At 44.0% G+C, this 19,074-nt stretch overlaps 1 protein-coding gene across 1 annotated transcript in view; it reads left to right on the top strand.

Moving 5' to 3' along the window:
- The first annotated feature begins 912 nt into the window (after window positions 1-912).
- Window positions 913-19,074, top strand: part of MAP3K14 (mitogen-activated protein kinase kinase kinase 14) — a 40,979-nt gene continuing 22,817 nt past the window's right edge. The window contains exons 1-2 of the mRNA XM_088470684.1: window positions 913-994; window positions 18,810-19,063. Of these exons, the coding sequence (XP_088326810.1) occupies window positions 18,829-19,063 (235 nt within the window). The 5' untranslated portion in view covers window positions 913-994; window positions 18,810-18,828. The remainder of the gene's footprint in view (window positions 995-18,809; window positions 19,064-19,074) is intronic.

Genomic DNA, 19,074 nt, shown 5'->3' with positions numbered 1-19,074 from the left:
TTTAAACTTTGTTCCTCTTCGTCCTTTTTTCTTTTTTTTGTACCACTGACTCCTGTTTTTACTTTTAAAGCCATTTTATTTCCTCCATTTCTTTGGTGTCATCCTTTCTGTATTTCCAATACCCTCTGTACTAAATCCCCCTCCTGCTGTCACTCCCTGGGACCCATCTCTTAGTCCTGTCTACCCACCCTCTGTTGTATACCTCACTCTCTCTTTCTCTGTCTCTCTCTAACAGACAGCTGTTAGGTGGAAGTCCTATTTATGGGCATGTCTGTAACTGTACGCCTACAGATTTTGACAACCTGCCAAAACAAATTAACTGTTCACTTTCCACTGAGCGGTCATTGCTGGTATCTTCTTAAAAGACCCATAAACATTACGAAATTGTTTTCTATGAAAGAGCATAAATGGTTAATGTACTGTCACAGATACAAAAATGCGGGAGCACTGTATAGATTACTGTACAGTGAACAATGGTCTTGCTGCAGAGGTCAGTGCAATAGTTTGTAAATGGTTAAGAGTTATGAGTCTGAAAGTGTAAAACCTAATATTTGTTGTTACATTGTTCACAAAACTTGTTAATTCATATAGGTGCAATAAATCACACACTACAAACCTAACTGGTTTCTGTCTTCTGGTAAGCTTAGCCTTTGCCGGGAAATTCCATGAGGCTGAGGACCAATCAGCAGGCCTAAAAAAGGAGTCCGGTATAGGGGCGGGAGAGAATGAGATCATCACATGAGGAGGAGGAGGAGGAGGGAGAAGGAGAACTTCTGTGTAGCTGTAGTGTAGAATAGATTTGGTTGAGGAAGAAGAAAAAAAAAAAAGTATTGAACCTTGGGACCAAAGATTAAGCAGATCAGGGAGGGAGGAGAGTGTGGGCTGGAGGGAGGGAGGAGAGAAGAGTGGGAGCTTGTAGTTTGTGAAGTGACTGAGAAAGAAACGAGTGTGGAAGTCAAGGAGAGAAGAAGCAAAGAAAGAAAAACAGGCGTTGGTAAGCACTGATGGTCACTGTGCATTAGAGAGGGGTGTGACTGCATGTCTGGAACCTTGGTGATAAGTATATGGGAAGAATAGGCAAATTATTGTTAACATTATAAGCATTTACTTATATAGCGTCTGCATATTCTATAGTCGTGTGCAATTTTGGAAGAAAAGCAGTAATAAAAGGCGATTGATACCCAATCAGATATAGAGGTAAAAGGGCCCCGCTCGCTCTCAAGCTTACAGTCTATATGAAAACTTTGTGCAGTATAAGCATGTGACTAAGGTTAGTACATTACTGTGCACACAAGCAAGTGCAAGAAGCATGAGCATGCTGTCATTTATATTCCTAATCTAAGGCTCATACCAGCTGTATTAGGATTGTTGTAACAGACATCTAAAGGACTCTGAATCTGATTCAGAGATGGGCGCTATTGCCGCCGCTGCTGTGAATTTGTACGCAGTGGCTGTGCGAAAATATGCAATTGTCGTAGCCTCTGGGATGTGTATTGAGACGCCCACCAGCAGCTTTGCAAATCCAAGTGTCTGCATACAAAGACGGAGCTTCGGTCGCAGACCAGTCGATTATCGGTCTTCTGAGTAACCCTGTGGTCGCATAGAACGTCTGTGGGAACTGAGACGCAGGACCCATTTTGTTTGTGTAAAAGATCTCAATCTGTGGCACACCCCGACAGCGGTCGCGACATGCCTGCGCGTGAGCCGCCACTCACATTACCTCCCCAAACGTTCTCTACCTGTCAATCATTTTACAAATAAACCCTCTCTGCGACCACTGTGGTAAGCCCATCATGGCATGTAGGCAGTACGACAGATGCACGTGCTGACCATTGATAATAGCTCAACTGCGTGAACATCTGCATTGCAGCCATCCCTGAATCAGGCCTCTGTCCATATAAGCAGGAAGTGTGAACAATTGTGTGTATACAGTATATGACTGCACCCAATAAGGTGTGCAAGGTTGACATTGCCTCTAGCTTGCTTTTTTCTTAGGTGTGTATGACACATTATTGTTGTTTTGTTTAAACCATTTTATTAAAGTTTACAAATACAAAGTTTACTGCATTCCAAATATTACAAAGTATCTTTATGTTTGCAGCTGGTGCAGTGCAGCAGTAGTTATGCTTATAGTAAAACTCTGGGGCAGAGGTTCCCACAGAGCCGGCCCTAACCAATTTGATGTCTGAGGCAAGATTTTGGCTGGTGCCCCCTACCACCTCCGCTAGTTCTGCCTTTGACCCAGCACCCCTCTCCCAGCACAGCACCCATTACTCATCAGCAGAGATCACAGCAGCTGCCAGCAATACCCATCGCCCATAGCAATCCTCACCAACAAAGCTGTAATTAGACATTTTGGTGTCCTGTGCCAGCAAACGTATTGGCACCCCCCCCCCCCCATAATTTAAATAGGGACAGTGTGTGCCGAAGGGCGTGGTCTTGCTGGAAAGGTGCGTGGCCACACAATAGTACCCCCCAATTCAAATTACATAACACATTAGTGCAACCTTATTCACATTACATCACAGGATAGTGTTCATTATTCATGTTACTTCACATAGTAGTGCCCATTATTCATGTTACGCTACACAGTAGTACCCCTTTACCTTACACATGCTATGCCTAACAGTAGTGACCCTTATTCACGTTACGCCACACAGTAGTACCCCTTTACCTTATACATGCTATGCCTCACAGTAGTGCCCCTTATTCACGTTACGCCACACAGTAGTACCCCTTTACCTTATACATGCTATGCCTCACAGTAGTGCCCCTTATTCACGTTACGCCACACAGTAGTACCCCTTTACCTTATACATGCTATGCCTCACAGTAGTGCCCCTTATTCACGTTACGCCACACAGTAGTACCCCTTTACCTTATACATGCTATACCTTGCAATAGTGACCCTTATTCACGTTACGCCACACAGTAGTACCCCTTTACCTTATACATGCCATGCCTCACAGTAGTGCCCTTTATTCATGTTATGTCACACAGTAGTGTCCGTTATTCACATTACACCACACCGTATTGCTGCTTATTCACATTACACCACACAGTAGTGCCCTTTGTACACATTACGACAAACAGTAGTGCACCTTGTAGACATGCCACACAATAGTAGCAACGCTGATACACATAATGCAGAACTGTCACACAGTAATGCCCCTTACACATTATACCACACATTAGTAATGCCTTTATACACATAATGAACCTTGCGCATTATGCCATACATACCCCAACCTCCTCATTCCCTCAGCACAGCACTCACCTGGTGAATAAAACTGTGACCTCGTCACCTCAGGTAAAAAACAAAAATAGGTGCGCCTTTCAATCAATTAATATAAGCTTTATAAAACTAGCTGCTCCAACAACAGGTTCTGCAACCTGCTAAAAATATATAAAACCCTAATAGAGGGTACAAACTGTAGCGCCGGTCACCATGGATAAGATTCCACTGTGATGGAAATAGATCCTTCAGCAGTGTGGGGAGCGTTAAAAGTGGTGAAGATAAGTCAGACTAGTGTAAGCATGCGGATGAGCACCGGCGGTTCTTCCTGGACAGATGGAAAAAACCAGCAGCTTTCGTCCTATGTCCAGGCTAAGTGATCAGCACAGTAGTAAGCCACGATCCTGCGCCCGCGGGAGACCCTTTAGGTGCAGAGGGAGATCTCAAACCCCATCTCTGTTAGCGCTATGAGTATACTGTAGGTCTCACCAACGCGGCTGTCCTCAGTCTTCTCTCAGCAACATCCTCTGGCTGAGGGAAGACTGGCCTATGGGGCCGATTTCAAAGATGGTTGGTAAAGTAGCCTCTCAGCAGTTGTTGCAGGATTATGCAAACTGTGTAGGGCATAGAACACTTGGATTTGCGTGTGCGGAGTAAGGGGTTTCTGGACTTTTTACGCATGCGCAGTAGCAAAACATCACTCAACTACGTCAATATCGGCACTGTGTCCATCTCTGCATCAGGCCCCATGTGAAGAGAGATAATATGGTTTAAACAAAAAGTGGTGTGTGGTTCTCAAAATATGTCCTTAAAAAAAAAAATAGGGTAACTACTGTACGAGTATAGTGCATTTGTCATTTCTTTTTTTTTATGTGAGTACCCACACTGGGCTTGATTCAGAGATGCAAGCAATGTCGATGTTGGATGCAGTGGGGCGATTTTTTGCCATTGCGCATGGGTCAAAGCAAGCGTGGCGATGGATTAGCAATGGCAGTCGCAGAGAATATTTATCTGAAAGTGAGTGACAGTTAGTTGGCGCTTAGCGGAGGTAATTGGGGTGTGGTTAAAAAATGCAGGCTTGTCGAGACTGTTTCCTGGGTGTGCTCTAGTAAAGCTCTGCAAATTAATTCGCAGCTGCAGAGGCCCTGCCATCTTTGCGAAGCCACTCTGTCTGAGACAACATAGGCTTCTTCATAAGTTCGATGTGTGAGCGATGTTTCCGCTTTTGTACGTGAGGAGCAGGTGTCAGACACCAGAGGTGGGCGTTTCAGTGCACAAGACGCCGACAGAGACATTAGTATATTTTCGCAAGTTCGCTGCATTTGAAATCACAGTTGCAATGGGATTTGAGTGCATCTCTGATCCGTCCCACTATTACAATTAAAATATGGGGCCAAATGTAATAGCCTGCGAGCCGGCGCCGCTGCGGGAATACATGCGTGTATGCCCGTATTTTTAAAGCAGCAAGCGTGTTAAAAGCTAAGCCAAGCATTAGTCGGCTTGCAGGCTATTACAGTTAGCCCATGGTATCTGACTCTTATAAACTCACTGCTTGTGAGCTGTAACACCCACATTTTAAAATCTCCAGGAAATGTTGTCAAGAGAATTTAAGGCATTTAAATCCATCCAGTAAGACAGAATTACTGTTACGGATGAATGCCATTCACCAGACCGCATGTAACACCAGTCCAGTTGGATGAATTCATTTTTTTTGTCAATCTTAGTATAATTAAAATAGAGGAGAGTCTTTAGCCGGGTACACATTTAACGATGTGTACCCAGCCGACCTGTCGGGAGCGCGCATCGTCAGCGACATTGAGTATACACACACTAGACTATGTTGCCGACATGTCTAGTGTATACTGGGCTTTACATTCACTAGCATTTAAATGCTTATGCAGAGTAACATGCCCAGAACAGTGGGTACACAGATCCTGTATGTGCTCATTCAGATTTGCCAGATTCTACCACTTACCCTGCTCACACAGGACCGGGACCATTTTAAAGTATGCCAAGTGCAGTAAGAGTGTGTTTGCTTAATACAAACAATTGCAGATCCAGAAAAATACATATTTTACGCCTAAAAAGACGTATTATTTGCGCGGTGGTGTGGGGGTGCAAATAGGAGATGGTGATGGTCACCTGCACTAGCAAACTGCTTGTGATTGGCTTTTACACAACACTTTGCTGACACCGTTTTTTGCTTTTTCTTGTTGATCGGGCATAGATTATGCTTTTTGAGCATATTTGAAAACAAACTTATATTTTTGCATATGCAGGATGCGGAATGTTTTTGTGTATTTATAGAGGTTTTTATATTTTAATTGATGCCTGAAAGCCAATGCGCTTGTTTCACATAAAATAAATGGTTTCCAAAATGGGCACAAGGGCAAAGCAAGTGTCTATTAGCGTGCCTGGCACAACACAGACACATATGCTACTGTTGCCGACAGGAACACCTCTCAAACACTGCATATGGGCAGTAATATGCTAATTGTGTGCGACTTTTATAATCAGAAATTACACTCATTTTGCAGCTAACTCTGCATCAGTCCCAATGGGATTTTCTCTACCACCGATATTCCTGATGAATGCAGCTGCAGTATTGTGGTTATAAATTTGTGAAGTCATAGAAATAAATCTACTAAACAATATTATTATAGTGGATTGAAAAACTAAGTTGAAATTGTGTTTGCATTTTAAAGTTAGAAAACATACCAACAAACTGTTGTCATGTCCTACACAGTTGCACCTGCTTCCTTGTTTACATACTGTAGACATAGTGAAACCTTTTTAGACTGAAGCATGCATTCAAAGAACATGTCTGTAGTTTGATTACAGTCTTACAGTACAATTATGGCCATTAGTGATACAAACATGTTGTCAACTTGGAACCTGGACTGTAATATCAGTGAAAACTCCATTTTATCCATGACATCACTGTATTGTTGTGGTTGTTCTATATAAGTAAGGTGCATCTAATGCCTCTTTTATACCAAAGTTCCGGGTTTGACCCGTGAGTTGGAACAGGGTCCCAATCCGGATCAGACCCAGAACTTGCCCCTTTCATACTACGGCGCCAACCCAGGATATTCGCGAGTTGACGCCGATCACACCGAAGCCGGGTCTGCAGTGACCCGACTCTTCTGGCGTTGCCATGGACGCTAGGAGATTATGTCAGTCTCCAAGCACCACTGAAGCCGGCCAATAGGGCCGCATGCAGCTCGATCCGGGTCATCGTGTCCCGGGCCGCATGCGGCACGATCTGGGTCATCGTGACGCAGATCGCACTGTTTACACTACAAGGTGCCACGGGAACGTGGCCAATCATACAAAGTACCCGAGTACACAGACAAAAATCCTGGGTTGATGCGCATCAACCCGGGAGTTTTAGGTCGGTGTAAAAGGGGTATAAGATTGTTTACTGACAGAATATCCCCCTCCTGTGTTTTACTCTCCCTGGATGCTTAGATGCGGTCATGTAAATGTACTGTATGTATTTGTTGAGATGGTCATGAATTGAGGGGCTTTATTTACAAAGCGACGGCTTTTGTAAATTAAGTATTGAGTAAACACTTATTGGCAATTAAACTCTATTTTACTTTCCCAGAACAATATGTGAACGTGGCGATTAATAGAAACAATGCATCCTGATGGGTTAATGGTGAAAATTTTAAAGGGCACTCGCAGTCACTGTAATGCACTCAGATTGCCGTTTCAAATTTTCACCTCCTATCCGCCAAGAAGCGGCCACCGCTTCATAAATAAAGCCTGATGCACCTGTTGCTATAACTAGAATATACAGACACTGTACTCATATAAACCAGACATACATTAGCATCTGTTGTGCACGTTTACATTTTTTCCCGTGATCATTGGTTGAGACATTGTTTCTGTGAATCGCCACGTTCACATATTGTTCTATGAGTGTAAAATCGAGTTTCATTGCCAATAAGTGCTTATTTAATACCAACTGCTCTCCAGCCTGGGAATGGTATTAAAAGTCGACAGCAGTAGGTTGACATGGACATTAGATCGCCAACAATATTTCAACATTGTTAACATGTCAACATGCACATAATGACGACATTTACCATGTCGACACCAGAATGTCAACATAGTTTTATTTTTGCCAATTTTACCCTACCTTTAAAAATATGCAAAAAAACTGTATTCTGGCATTCTAGTGTCAACATGTTAAATGTCACCATTATGAACATGTTGACATTTCAACCATGTTGACATATTGCTTGTCAACCTAAAGTGCATGTCAACATAGCAGACAGATTGAGACAGATAAGAAAAAAAAAAGCGGGGGCGAGTAGGGTGGTACAGAACAAGTAGTGGAAGGAGAGGGGAGCAGCGGGCAGTCTGAGGTGACCTGGGTCCCTTTACTAATGTGTGTATGTGTATATATATATATATATACTGTCTATATACTGTGTGTGTATATATATATATATATATATATATATGTATGTATAGTATGACAGGGTGCCCCGACAGAAGGGGAGTATGGTTAGAAAGCAGGAAGTTCATCCTTTCGTCCTACAGTCCTGCCCTCTCTGTCGCTAAGCAATTCCTCTTAAAGTCCCACTTCACAGTCCCTTAATCCTCGCCGCCTCTTTGCCACATTCAACACATTCATTTGTAAGCCCCCTTCTCCTCTTCCATCCTCCCTTACTGCCACTGACTGCCTCCTTTTTCACCTCCAAAATCAAGACCATCCATCATGAAATCTCCCATTAGTCATCTGCTGCCGCTACCACTCCACCCTCCTTTCTCGCCACTCACAACCCCTTATGCTTTTTCCGCCCCACCACGGGTGACAAAGTCCATTACTTAATTTTATAATCTTCGCCCTCTATTTGCTCCCAGGATCCCATCCCCTCTCACCTCCTTCGCTCCCACATTGCTCACCTTTTCAATCTATTCATATCCACTGGCATCTTCCCCTCATCCTTCAAACATGCTTTTCTCTCACTCATTCTAAAAACGTTACTCTCTAACTACTGACCCATTTTCTTCTACCAATTGCCTCCAAAATACTCAAGCAGCTTGTCTACAACCGCCTCTCTATGACCACTCTATCCTTGATTTTCTCCAATGTGGCTTCCGCCCCCTCCACTCCAATGAACCACCCTGGCCAAAGTTACCAACGATCTTCTCTAGGCCAAATCAAGGGACCACTTCTCCCTGCTCATCCTGCTGGACCTCTCTGTAGCCTTTGACACCGTGGGTCATCCTCTCCTGCTGCTCACCCTCCAGACCATTGGCCTCTCTGACACCATTCTTTCTTATTTTACCTCCTACATTGCCAACCGTTCCTTCTTTGTTTCTGCCTCCAATTCCACATCCCCCATCCATCCTTCCCATGGGCATCCTGCAGGTTTCTGTCTTCGACCAACTGCTCTTTTTCTCTGTACACCTCCTCCATGGGTGAACAAATCAGTTCCTTCGGCCTCCAGTATCACCTCTATGCTGACGGCACTCAACTCAACCTCTCCTCTCCTGATCTTTGTTCGAGAAATAAATTTCATGTATATTTTAACTTTTTTGTTTTTATATTTTATTTGTGTGTGTATATATGTTTGCGTGTTTGTGGAGGTCTGAGGGGCATGGAAGGTTTATGTTAATATTGTGGGTGTAGGGGCCCACAATTTCTGAAGGAAGACCTGGTGATAAGGGCTTTCTTCAATTTTATGAGTGAACATATTTTAGCAATATATATATTTTTTTATTAGACAATTGGTTATTTCTGCTGTATTCGTGAGTACACAGGTTGGGATTTCAGTTAGCCATAGGACTTACCATGGGCTTTTAGTTATCGAGTTAAGAGACCAGGACTATGCAATTACTGCCATTGGTAAGCCCAGAGGGTGCACTTAACCCGGATTCCTGTTCGAACAGAAATTCGCATAAAGTGCACTCATGGAGCTTACCGTGGGCTTTCTGTGCGCAGTATTTGCATAGCTCTGGGCACTTAACCATGGGCTTACTGCAGGCAGTAATTGATAAGCCCCAGATACTTAACCTGGGAGCTAAAAGCTAATTGAATTCCCATGTTAGTGTGTGTCCCTGCAAAGGCTAATAAGCTAAACTATAGGGAAAAGTAGTGTTAGTTTGCATGAACAAGCCTGAAAATATTTACAAAATGATAGGTCAGTCAGAGGCCCAGGTATTCTGAGTGACTCACTGACAAGTACATTCTGCTGTCCTCGATGACTAATCCCAGCACCACTTAGGTCTGGCAGAAGCGAGTTTACATCACATTGAAATGCTCTGAAAGCAAGGGACACTGCTCACAACCCTTGTCCATAAGCCAGCAATACAGAAAAACATTCTTTAGAAGTGATTTAAGTGAATGTATGGAGTCTCCACAAACTCAATATGGAAGTATACAGAAATTGTTACGTAAAGTAAGTTGCATTAATAAAAGTGTATATAAATATAATTCTGAAGCAATAAAATCTGGCATTCATCAGTGAATACACTATTCCTACTTGCTAATGTTGAGATGAGCAACCTGCATCTCTTTAGTTGTTGGAACTACAAATCTCAGCATAAATCAGTTGGTTAGTTTAAATAGCTGCAATCTCTGTGACACACACACAACGCCACGTCATGGCAGGGCCGTAACTAGGGTGGTGCAACATGTGCCACGGCACAGGGCACCGCAGGGCAGAGGGCACTGTTTGGGCCTGTCAATTTTCTGTTTATAAACATTCGCACTTGTAGATTCCTCTTTTATTCCCAGCATCTCCTGGCCGCCCCTATCTCCTCCCTAGCTGACTACTCCTCCTGTCATAACCGGGACTCGTGTCTATCACATCTCAATGGCAGTCAGTCACCTTACACATGGAGCTAAGTGCCCCACAATTTCTGATGGCAGCCCTGAACACAGCCACTGATCGGTGCAGCTTCACCAGCACTCTCCTACAACTAGAGCCAGTGAATTATACTGCATAAATATTGTGTAACATACATGCCTACTCTCCCGGGAGTCACGGGAGGCTCACGATTTTTCGGGTAAACCCCCGGAAGAGTGGGCATATCGCCCACTTCCTAGTGAAGTGGGCAGGATGGGGAGATTTTACGTGGAAAGTTTGGGTCTGTAGGGAAGGGGCTAAATGGCGCATATTACGTCATTATGACGATTATAGTCTGGCCACTCCCCTCGAAGATGAAAGCAGCAGCTCCCCTCCAGCTGCTCACGGAAAGGTGCCCGGCGATGTCGGTAAATATGCTGCAGCCATTGGATTCACACCAGGATAAGAGTGGCACAATGGGATCTGTACCCCTTCATCATCGTACAAGACAAATCAGATTTGTCATGGCTCTTCCCCATGAGGCCTCGCCCCTTTTTCAGGTGTACATCTTATTATTATTTATATGGCGCCACAAGTGTTCCGCAGCGCCTTACAAAGTATATAAAGAAATAGGTGACCAAAGACTTACAGTACAATACAATACAATACAGGACAAGGACATGGATAATATACATTGCTACATTAGTGACCATAACACCCACATAAGTAGCAGAGCTTAAACAACCAAGTGTTAGGTGCCCTAGTGGGGAGTAAGACATAAAGTAGGGAGAAGCACAAGAGGGGAGAGGGCCCTTGCTCGTAAGAGCTTACATTCTAAAAGGGAAAGGCAGACAAACAGGTATGACACAGAAGGCGGTAGACGGGGAGGAAGGTGCATATAGCAGCAAGTTAGGATGAGAGCTGGAAGGTTTTAATGAAGTAGTGGGTCTTGAGAGCCCATTTGAATGATTGTAGAGAGGTGGAGAGTCTGATGGGGAGAGGGAGATTTTTCCAAGGGTGCGGAGCAGCACGGGCAAAATCTTGGAGACGAGAGTGAGAGGAAGTAATCAGTTGGCATGAGAGGCGGTGTACATTAGTTGAATGAAGAGGGCGGACAGGAGAGTGAAGAGAGATGAGATCAGAGATGTAAATGGGAGAAGATTGGGAGTGGGCTTTGTAAGTGAGGGTGAGAACCTTGAATTGGGTCCTGAAAGGGAAGGGGAGCCAGTGGAGGGCTTGTAGGAGAGGGGAGGCAGATGTAGAGCGTTTGGAGAGGAAGATGAGTCGAGCAGCAGCATTGAGGACAGACTGGAGAGAAGAGAGATGGGAGTTGGGGAGGCCAGATAGGAGGAGGTTAAAGTAGTCGACTCTTGAGATGACCAGTGAGTGTATGAGAGTTTTAGTAGCATCCTGGGTGAGAGACGGTCTGATCTTGGAAATATTTTTGAGATGAAAACGACAGGACTACGAGAGGTTCTCTATATGCTTATGTCCCTATTTAAAAAATGGGAAGGGGGAGGGGGCGCCAATGCACTTTCTGGCCCAGGGCACCAGAAAGTCTAGATACGGCTCTGCGTCATGGTGCCTGATATGTGCCAGGGCAAAGAGATGAACCACAGAGCAATGGGGAAAGAGGCTGTATGGAGCTACCCCGATGCTTCATGAGGATACAAGTTACTACATACATGGTAATGCAACTTTTTATGCTTGTGTGCAGTATCCATAGCAACTAATCAGACATTTAAATATCTTGTATTCAGCAGAGTAAACATAAAATTAAGTACATTAGTGCTGTTTTCATTAGCTTGTCGAATAAGCCTCATGACCTGATTCTGAGTCATGTGGTGCGCTGTACAAATGGTGAGTTTTTGCTTACAGCGCATGCTCATATGTCCATCCTATTCTGAGTCGGACTGAATTTGTCCAGATATGTCTTTCCGTGAAACTGGGCATTTCAGTGTGGTGAAAATGCGGAACCATTCTGAGTGTCGTGGGCGTATATGTGATGCTCCGTGCGATTCACATACATGTACATATGGGGAAGGGAAGCCTGCTTCTGATATATCACTTGCACCTAGTATGGGACTGGTGCTAGTGCCAGTGGGATCAGAACAGCAGAGAGGGGAATAGGGCTGCTCAGAGCAATGAGCAGGACGAGGTAGAGCAGAGACTGAGGTGGCCTGTGTCCAGTATTCTAGATACCTTGTCTAATATACTAGTATACATTATCTAGATACCTTGTCTAATATACTAGTATACATTATTCCATCTTGACCTTTGGATACATAAAATCCACAGCAGGCAATGCCAGTGTGCAAACTGTTGCCTCCTGCTTCCTGTTTATTACAAAGATACAATTTTCAGAATCACACAAAACATTTCTCAAGAACAGCAGTTCTAGTCAGAGAGGGGGAGGGAGGGCGGTCGTGGAAGGCTTTTTTTTTTACAGAATTTTCAAGTACACCATTAACACTTTCATGTAACACTTCCAAACATCTGTTCTTTGATTATGTTTCTATAGATTGTAAGCTTCATCCCTCACTTTGGGCCTGATTCAGAGGTGCACGGAAATTCTTCCAATCGCAGTCGTTCTGCGAAAATATGCAAATTCCACAGCTGCTAGGATTTGTACAGGGATGCCCACCGGCGTTGTGTCTCTAATCTGGCACCTGGGTACAAAGACGCACAATCAATCCTCTGAGCAACCCTGTGGTTGCTCAGAATTTCCATCGGATGTAAGCCGCCGGAGCCTCTCCAACTGTGCAGACAGACGCATTCGCAGGTTAAGACACTCCCCTACAACGGTCACCACACTCCTGCATTTGACTTGACCCCCCCCCTTCCTTACCTCCCATAAGTGAGCCTGATTCAGAGCTGTGCACAATGACGATGTTTGCGCAGTTGAACGATTATCAAAAAAACGTGCATGCGTCAAAATCAAAGTACTTTACTGTAGTCGTTCACAGTGACAATTTACTTTGAGTGTGATTGACAGTCAGGCAGCGTTTGGGGGAGGTAACGGGGAGTGTTGGTAAAGAACCCAGGTTTGTCGTGGATATTTCGGTGGGGGGGTGTTACATCCTGCAACTGCGATCCCATAAGCAAGAATTATGGTGCCGGCGTCTCAATTCCCACGACCATTCTGCGGGACGATAGGCTTACTCAGTAATGTGACAATCGAATGATCTGCGACGAATGCTGCGTCTTTGTACGCAGATACTGCAACATCCACCCTTTGTGTCATTATTTGTTGCTCTCTTCATGTTCATGATTTGCTCAAATCTTTTACTCTTATTGTACTATGCAACAGAATATGTTAATGATGCTAAGAATAATAATTAATATGGAAACTGTTCTGTACTCTTCTGAGGAGCAAGAAGACAACAGAGAAAGGTACAGTAGTAGCAATATGGAGGATGGCAGAGCACAAGATGGAGGCCCTGACTTTGTAGGACAAAGAATAAAGCTGTAGAGTACCAGGAAAAGGACTGGGAGGGCACGAGAGGAGGTGATAGGCAAGCATGGAAGAGGGAGGTGTTGTTACTGGCAGGCATTGGCCACTTTCCTACAGAAACCGAAAGTAGTTAGACAGAGTACAGTATTATAATTCTTTGGTTTCAGGCACATGGAGGTTGCAGACAGCTGTCTAAGTAAGTACATGTATTTATTTTAGGGATGTGCAGGCTCGGATAGGTTCGAGTTTGCACGTGGAGGTCGGATTTTTCCCTCCAAAAAAACGGAACTCAGAACGAGGCAAAACGTCATCTTACATGGACGAACATCATCATTCCTGGACAAAAGAGCAGGAATGATGATGTTCGTCCATGTAAGATGACGTTTTGCCTCGTTCTGAGTTCCGTTTTTTTGGAGGGAAAAATCCGAACTCCACGTGCAAACTCGAACCTATCCGAGCCTGCACCTCCCTAATTTATTTACATACATGTCTTTCAGTGATTTTATTAGTATGTTGTATCTGAAACAACTATAGAAGTGAAGTCCTGTATATTTAAGAGTTTATACTGTACAACATGGTATTGATGCATGCAGTATAGTATTCCAGTATTAGCATTAGTATTTATGATGAATTGTCCATGAGTTGTTCTTTATTGAACCACTAGCATAATGGGAAATGTAGTTCTAGAGCAGATAGTGTGCCAAAGGTGCTCATATCATCACTTTTAGTGTTCAGGAAAACGTGTGTGTTATTTGATACACACTTACTATCAATTATTATGGATATTACAGATTTCTGTAAGTTGTACTTAAGCAATTGGACTAAATCGTTGTGCTTTTACAGTATATGGTCTTAGAACTCCTTGGTGACGTCAAATTTCTATTTAATTAATATTATCATTAGGGAGTGCATTATCCAGTATATTGTGCCTGATTCTTATATGTACGCTAATGCAATCGCAGATGAATATGCTAATGCATGCAGCCATATGGAATATTGAGACGCCCAGCGGCAAGGTATCTTGGCTCGTGCGCAGTGCGACTGCGACGCTTACACAATTGGTCGATAATTGCTCAACGGCATTGCCTCCACATCTGAATCAGGCCCATTATCACATCAGTAAGATGGGCCTTAAAGTATAGTATTATTGCATGTTTTTAAAGACTACTAAATGCACATTGATGCTCGTAAAAAAAAACAAAAAAACATTATGGAAATAAATGGCCCTCTACAAACATAGGGCTTGATTCAGACCCAGACGCTATCCGCACTGCTCTCTCTATTGCCGATGGTTGCTAATCTGCGCATGCATATGTATCGCAGTGTGCGTGCGCAAACTACACAGTGCGTTCGAAGATCCCTCGCTCGTACAGCAAAGCCAGCCCAGCAGAGTGAGTGACAGGAGAGGCCGGTTGCCGGTGGTAACAGTACAAAACTGGGGAGTGGAGGTGTGAACGCAGGCGTGCCAGAGTGTTTCAACGCCGTTTTAGAGGCGTGTATAATTAACAGGCAGCGTCATAGTACATGTCACCAGCCATTTTTTTACTCTGTTTTCCTCGCAATGCTTGCAGTAGAAAAAAGCTACTACAAGCACTGCATTCACATCCGATAGTGGTCGATGTACCAATGTTTTCATAAACTTCCAGGAGATGATGTGGGGCAGTGGGCGTCTCTGAATTCGCTAAGGGGAGACTGCATACACAAAGCGAACGCTCGTACAGGTAAGACGGGCGTGCTTATGCCTTGGCGAGCGATCGCTCCCCGCCACATCACTTTCAAATATTTGCATACGCATCGAGCGAGCGTACGCTCATAGCGACCGGGTCTGAATCAGGCCCATAGTACATACTTTCTGACCAGCATTTGTTTACCTGGAGCATTCAGAAATATTGGCATATGGAAAATACAGTATACTATATTTTTTTCTAAAATAGTTTAAAATTGTCCTTTTTTTATGATTGAATTAGGTCAAGAACATCTATGGAAAACGTATCCAACGCGATTTTATTTAAAAAAAAATATATATATATTTTTTAAACACAGTTGCCGGTATGCATGAATAAAATCACAAAGGACAGCTCTCTTGGTGAAAGCTGTCGTTTGCGCCAGAAGTCCCTTTGGTGTCCTTCTGCAAATGCGCAGGAGGACGAGCACGCCACAGGGGGTGATGGGAGGGATCTGATTGGATCGCTCTCGCAGCACTCTTCGTTTAGAAGCCCCTAGGCAGAAGATGCCGTTACCCGCCGCATCCAAGCTCTGGAATGCATCGCATTTCGGGGCTTGGTGCATATGAGAATTGCGGTCAAACCTGGTTTGACCGCTTTTCTCTCGTTGCTGCATCCCGCCTAGTATATCATAAAAATAGCATTTTATTTAAATGCATAAACTTGAACTTGAAACACTTAAAAACTATTTAGGACTTATATGAATTGGCCATTCCTAATTGACGGTCCTGTATCCATATACTTGATCGACAGGGGACTGTTATGTTCAAAATATTAATATCGATATTTATCTTTAAAACAATTATAGTTACGATTACGCAGGTGTAGTCTACAGGAGGTCCTGGGTCGCCTCTCTGATATGAGAGATGGTCGAAGAACGCTATATCACAGCGGCTGAACCGATCCACATGCTTTAAAATCGTATAAACGGGCACTACAAAAAAAAAAAAATGTTTATTAGTGTCAATTAAACATATCGATATTTCCAATATATAGGACAATCAATATGCATGCCTCATCGGGACACACTGGGGGGTGGGGGTAGATGCTGCTATCTTTACTTTTCCCCGGTGGCTGCTCCTCTCTGCAGCCACCGAGTATACACTGGGGGCAGCACTGTATTTACCGGCCGCTGCTTCTCTCTTGGGTAGGGGGGGTCCACCATGCTGGCCGATAACTTTGACTATCAGTGATCAGCACACACTGGGGGAGGATCCGAAGGTGCAGAGGGGCTTGGAGATCCCCCTGAGATTGGCGGCTGCTGGTAGATTATCTTCGGGCAGCTTCCCTGTGGGCGTTTCTGACAGGTCACATTTGATGCGACCACGTCAGTGGTTAATCAATACTCTGGTAAAGCAAGGACAAAGTATAAGGTTTTGTCTACACTTTTACCTAGCATTGTTTTTCTTTGTAGAATGTATATGAGCTGTAGAAAACATTCAATACACACCAAAGTATGAAACCAATGGTACATCGCACAGTGACACGTATTAATAGCAAGTGCTGTAACCTCTATTCAAATTTTTTTTACCATAGTTACATAGGGCCTATGTCAGAGGTGGACGCAATGCCGATGTATTCGCAGTTATGTGCATGCGTCATGTTTCATTACCATCGGTTGGCACAGCAAGCATTCTTAATATTCGGGGGCTGGCCGCACATAAATATGCCCCTAGTAGCCAAGTGGAGAAGAAAGTTCTTCTTTAAAGGGGCAATGACAAAATGGATTATAAAAACAACAATAGATTCATATACTAACATAGAATAACGAATGTTCTATGCTGACCCATGGGCCTCTAAATAATCTGTTTATAAAAATGAGGCAAAGAAATAGAAACCACTCCATGTCTGTGATAACCTGTTCAGCTAGCTTTGCCTGTTAGGCACATAGGGGAACTAAAGGCTAAACCAGTTTCTTTCCACCATTCTTTCACTTCTCTCTGATACTATGCTATAAGGGAAGTTGTCTAAATCCTTTAAGTACATTTGCCTTGATCAGCAGAAATGAGGTTCTCCTACTGGTGTTTGCTTCCAGTCCTTAATCCAGATTTGCACTGGGGCTTCATTACCGATAACAGTGCTGTGTAAGCGTATGTAGGTTATAAGCATGTATAATAAAAAAAATATTTCTGAACTGGATTAAGATTTTTGAGTCTTTTATGGGAGACCCAGTCGCAACTGTGCCTAATGGGCCCCATACATCAGAGATGGATTGCCGCGATCCCGCGATGCTGCAACCCGGTATCGCGGAATCGCAGAAATCCAACATGTTGGATTTTGACGATCGCGATCAAAAAATTATCGCAATCATATCGGTGACATTTAACATGTCAAATGTCCGCGATCCAGCGACGGATCGCAGAACATCGATGGTGGGCGATCGGAAATATCTGACAGCGATCGGAAATTTCTGATCGCAGCCCTGCATCGCGGCGATCCGTCGCAGATGTATGGGCACCTTAACTCTTAATGAGCCACCTTAGTTCACATGTACTAGTTTTCTCTTATATCTGAGAACAAGAACGTAAAATTGCAGATTTACCAGGGGCTTCTGCAATTTTGTATTACAGCACTAGTATAAGATAGCGGTGCATACAGCTAAGTGTGTATGACTGTGCAGACCGTTACGAAGCCGTAAGTCCTCTGCTTGAAGCTACCTACTGGTCTGTCCTGTCACAAATACCGGCCTAGGTGGTATGTGAAGTAGGATGCAGCAAGCTCTCTGTTTGTGGCTATGAAACCCAGGGCCTGATTCAGAGCCGGACGCTATTTGCGCTCGCTCATCAGAAAAAGGGGCCAGATATTTAAATAGAGTGCTCGCTCTTTGCGGGCTGTTGACGCCTCTATGTCTGAGTGATCGAACGAAATATGCGCTCGCTATTTTGTAAAGACGCCCCCTGGCTGTTCGCATCATACGTCATCTTCGCTATTTATTAGATTAATCGAGTACATCGAAAGGCGTCTGAACTGCTCGCAGTGCTTGTGGTTGGATTTTCCTACCGCAATCATGCGAACAGTTCAGGCTAAGAGAAAACCAAGTGACGTGGCCGATGACGCTGCTTTGTTAATTATACACACCCTTAAAACGCCCGTTTTGACCGTTTGGCACGCCTGCGTTCGGATCTCCACTCCCCATTTTCAAGCACCTTCCCCTGTTACCACCCACAAACGCCTCATCCTGTCACTCAAATTAGCAGGCACTCACTATTTTGCGAGCACACGATTTCCGACCGCACTGACTGGTTGGCGCATGCGCATTACGACCCTGAATCAGGCCCCCAGTTCTTTCACCATTTCTCAGTCCTATGCTGCTACTTGCCTCCATTGCCCTTCTCACATTATCATAATACCTCATCACATGCAGCTCTCTCCTTGCTGTCATAATTACACAAGTGCACCTGGTCATTGCCTCCGACATGATATATACACCCATCTCATTCTGCTTACTGTAGTGGACATAGCAATAATTTTATTGGCTGCAGGTTGTTCTATTCCCCTGTTGTCTGTATAGCGATGCAGGACATTTCTTATATTATAACAACAGTCCGAATGAATGTTGTGTTTCTCACATTATCTTCTGTTTTCAGGCTAACAAAGACTTCAAACATGGCAATCGATTGCCAAGAAGGTCAAGGCCAGGTCTCTACCAGCACCCTGGATTACCCAGTCAAACTGTATCAGTCTATTGGGGCTGTGAAAAATAAAATGGGCAAATCAGGAAATCAGAATGCTCTTCTACAGAATAAGGATGGGCCCTGGGACACAATACTGCTCATAGGAACAGCTATAGAGACAGAAGGGAGCCCTGCAAAGAAGATATCAATCATAGCACAAGCTGAGTGTAAGACTGTT

The sequence above is a fragment of the Taudactylus pleione genome, unplaced genomic scaffold (genome assembly GCF_031769625.1).
Source record: "Taudactylus pleione unplaced genomic scaffold, aTauple2 ptg000102l, whole genome shotgun sequence".
NCBI lineage: Eukaryota > Metazoa > Chordata > Amphibia > Anura > Myobatrachidae > Taudactylus > Taudactylus pleione.
This window is presented reverse-complemented; position numbering and strand designations above follow the sequence as displayed.